We start from the raw sequence: 4,081 nt of genomic DNA, 5'->3' as shown, positions 1-4,081 counted from the left end.
TCCGGAAGAAGGTAAAGTGTTCCCTAGGGATTGCATCCTAGTCTAAATGGCACTATATAGGTGCCCTTTGGTAGCTATTTTTTTTAAAATGTATTTTTTTCACTTTTTTTTAATTACACATTCTTTATTAAAATAATATTACATATAAAAAAAAAATTTCCTCATTTCTCAACTACACATTTCATATCAATTTATTATTTTAAAATGCATTTTTTCATAAAAATACCCATCAAACACTCTCATAATATGTCAAATGAAATTTGAAATTAAACGAGTTTTTTAATTCTATCAATCAATTAATATCAAATTAAAACTTGACGTTGTAATTTCAGGGAAGTGAAATAGAATTACTCTTTCTTCATTTCAAAGAGGAAAGACCACAATAATTTTTTTTGTTACTCTCATAGGCCAAGTCTTTCTATCTTCTTATATTTAAATGTTTTTAAAAAGATCATGCCACTTTGTTTGAAAGATATTGACAAATGCAAAGATAAATGATGGTAGATGATTGGATGGAAAAGTTGATTTTATTATAAAATGTTCAATAATATAATATATCACGTGACATTGTGTCAACCTTCCTAGCACTATAGCATATTTGTTTTTTAAAGTTGTAATGTTAATAGAAAATATAAATGGACAATGCTATAAGTACATAAAGATTGACACGGTGATTTACATCCATGTGAGTACGTTTATCTTCACGACACTTTTTCCAATCAACTGCCAAATTTTTTACACATAGGGGGTGTCATGTACAAGTAGTTTAATCCAATATAGATACACAAATCCCCCGTGTTTTTTTCCCAAGACAGCCATGCCCATTTAGATTCATATGAAATTTTTTCATTGAAATAAACACGACATGTTTACCAATATATACATGCATACATACATAAAACAAAATCTCCTTGCCAGAACAGAGTCTATAACATTAATCAAACATAAAACACCCTCAAAACTAGACTAAAAAACTGGAAACAGAGGACCCGTTCCATCTTCCTTTTCGGCATCAGGGACACTAGTGTAGCAGTAGAGATGGTTTGATAATTCCCAACCCCAATCGGGCTTCCTCAAAACATGTAATTGAGGCCAACGATTGATTCTCACATAATGTTCTCGTATTTCTCCATCTTCCAGCAATCCGGTAACTGTAGTGTAGCATGACTCGTGGCCGCCCCATACCAGATCACCAGGATCTGCAGATATGCTTCCATCTGGATGGAAATACCGGCGCAATGTACTTCCTGTGCCTGTCCAGTAAGGATCAAGATTTCGCCAATATTCAGGAGCATCCTACAGAAAGAGGAGATCATCAGAATATCCGGGTAAGATCATCAAATTAATCATTTTTTGGGGCCCATGCTTTGATTTTGTCTACATTGTCTTGAGGACAATGAGCATAATATAGAACGATAACTAAAGTCTTATCCTTAATAAATTTGTGGTCATTCATCCTGACAAATTGAAATATAATCTAGGTTCGAAAAAAGTTTATACAGCAGCATTAATTAGTCCATGAAGTAATAGCTTCTTGAGCAACTAACTACATAGCCCATCAGAAAAGGATTAAATGTCAAAAGAAAGGTAAATAATAAATGAAAATACTAATGGAACTTTTTCTTCATAATTTGGAATTGTATGAATAATTTGGTAGAAACTGGAACAGTAAAGTTTTAGCTGCTGTATCTACTACCTGCGAAGACGGGGTAAGGGAGAACCTAAAAGATATGTACCCAAAGAGAAGAAAAATAAAAACTAAAAAGACATGGCACATGATAAATTTGTAAGCTCTGGCTCGAGTTGGGAGTTTTACTTTCAAGGACTGTGGAAGTATATGACAGCTAATCAAACAACTTGGGATCTTTACATTTTATGAAAACAAATAGCAAAGCCATATTTCTATAGAATCAGCTGAAATATAAATATAGAAGAACTATGGCAGCTCGGAGCTGCATAAAAGAATGAACATCAAGTAAATACTTTCTTAGGGGAGTTTCCCGTAAAGGTAATTAAAAATGGAACACTAATTTAAGTGTTTCTTGAGATAGTTCGAATTTAATTATCCAAATAATCTTGGTTGCCTAATCTAAGAGACAATATGAACTTGGGCTGCATTTGCAGCAAACAAAGAAGTTGGGAATGCAGAAACGAAAGACTGGGTTAATGAAAGAGTTGTCACGCATATGAGATTCAGTCTTCAACACTTCTGACATTTGAGAAAATTTAACAGTTTGTGTAGGTTGAAACATGAAAACAAATTGCGGAAGCAAAATTGAAATAGAACATAAAATAGGAAAGAACTAAAGCGGCTAAACGAAGGTAAATGAGAAACAAAAATTAGGGGACTTGATGGTTTTCTAGAGATGGCAACTGAGGAAAGTGCCTGCACCTAACACATCTTTTAGAGCAACCGTACATGACTATGAGCATGTTTAGCTGAACCTAAAAATTTCAAAGTAAATTTTCTAGAGCTTCATCAGAAACATGCAAGGATTGGCTACACCAATAAGAATGAAGTATATACCTCAGTGAAATGAAATTCCCACACATGATCACAGAGATCATTGCACGTTATTCTTGCCTGAAATCAGAAAGATTGGGAGTTTGAGGTGCATTAGGCAGAGATCTGAAGATCATCAATCAAAGTCACTGAAACATGGTGTACACTTTCATAATTTTGATAGCATGTTGGATAGTAATCCGACAGTGTTAAATAAAAAAGACAGAGGGAAAATATTGTTCATTGTACTATCCACTACTGCATACCAACATACCCTGAGTATGTAGTTTGTAAGCGAGAGAAGATTACTAGTTACTCACTCGTTTGCCATCCATAATGGACAGAGAGTAAGAAGCCAATTTTGATATTCCTGGAACTTTTGATATCCGAGGTATGTGTACTTTCCCAAGCCATAATTCCTCACACTATAAAAAAGTGCAATCATTACGTAGAATTCAAAAACTACCTAAAACACAAACACGGGAATATTACTATTCACTTCACCACCAATTTAAAAAGTGCAAGTAAAACAGCGACAGTGAACCATTGATTTTATAAATCATAGTTAGCAATGTTAATGTACACTGAAGGCTATATCCTAAGGTCAAAAGTTTAACATGAAAGTTCCATCCACAAATAAAAAAATTTGCCGTTGGAGTGACAAATGCAGTATGTATACAACTGTTGCATATAACGAACTAATCCAAATTATAGTGAAAGTACTAACATACAATAATGACAGTACATTTTCCAATACTTCATCAATTCTTTGTGGTAAATATCCCAATCTCTCCCCATATCTCTGAACTAGAAAATAAGAGAAAAGAAAAGAAAAATGGATAAAAATAAGTTAAGTCCTATTGGAACATTCTTGACCTAAGCAACCATATCTCTACTATGCCATGGAACTAATACAATCAGCCCTATATCAACTAGAACCCAAGCTTGGGAATCCGCCTTATGCCTACTGAGGGACAATGGTGATAAGAATAAATATCGGATTTTAATGAAGAATTTAATTTCAAATCATGTTTGTTTTGATCGGATTAATTTATTATAGTTTTCTGGTCTAACTATAATTGGATTGTTATTTCCTTCTCAAATTAGGTTTGCTTAGACTTTATATAAAGCTTGTCTATTCATTTTCATACTTCAAGTTTAATTATTAAATAAATTAATACTTTTCTTCCCCAATTTTTTCTATATTCTCTTCTCTTTCATCTCTCTTCTCTTCTCCTTCTCTTTTTATCTAAACTTGTTCTTTGTTCATTATGTTCTACATCAATTTGTTATTAGAGCAACTCATTTTTCTTTGACTAAAATTTCTTTTTCAAAATTAAAACTTATACACTTACAATCATAGCCACCTTAAACCATAAAAAATTCCCCCAAATCAGCAATTGAAAAAAAAATAAAAAATAAAAAACAACTTAGTTGACAAAAGATGTTTCTCACTTTGTTTTAGCTTTTACTTAGCCCATGTTTGGGCTCCAACTAAAATGCATTTTGGAGAAAAATTTATTTTTGAATAGTAATTTTTTAAAAAAATTGTGTGATTAAAAAATAAGAAAAAGTTTT

General features: G+C 32.5%; 1 protein-coding gene across 1 annotated transcript; it reads right to left on the bottom strand.

The window, feature by feature from the left end:
• Positions 1 to 966: 966 nt before the first annotated feature.
• On the bottom strand, positions 967 to 3,720 carry LOC111371115. Its single transcript, XM_022993023.1, has 3 exons — positions 2,824 to 3,720; positions 2,528 to 2,584; positions 967 to 1,296 (listed from the first exon to the last, which is right to left on the bottom strand). The coding sequence occupies exons 1-3, from the start codon at positions 2,836 to 2,838 to the stop codon at positions 967 to 969; spliced, it is 402 nt and encodes a 133-aa protein (XP_022848791.1). The 5' UTR covers positions 2,839 to 3,720.
• Positions 3,721 to 4,081: the final 361 nt, after the last annotated feature.

The sequence above is a fragment of the Olea europaea genome, chromosome 22, assembly GCF_002742605.1.
Source record: "Olea europaea var. sylvestris chromosome 22, O_europaea_v1, whole genome shotgun sequence".
NCBI classification, from domain to species: Eukaryota; Viridiplantae; Streptophyta; class Magnoliopsida; order Lamiales; family Oleaceae; genus Olea; species Olea europaea.
Note: the sequence above shows the minus strand (reverse complement) of the source record. Positions and strands in the feature narration are given on the sequence as shown.

Coding starts and splice junctions, on each gene's coding strand:
- LOC111371115 (XM_022993023.1), bottom strand. Junction 1,297..2,527: donor GGGAATTTCATTTCACTGAG/GTATATACTTCA, acceptor CTCTTTCTGTAG/GATGCTCCTGAATATTGGCG.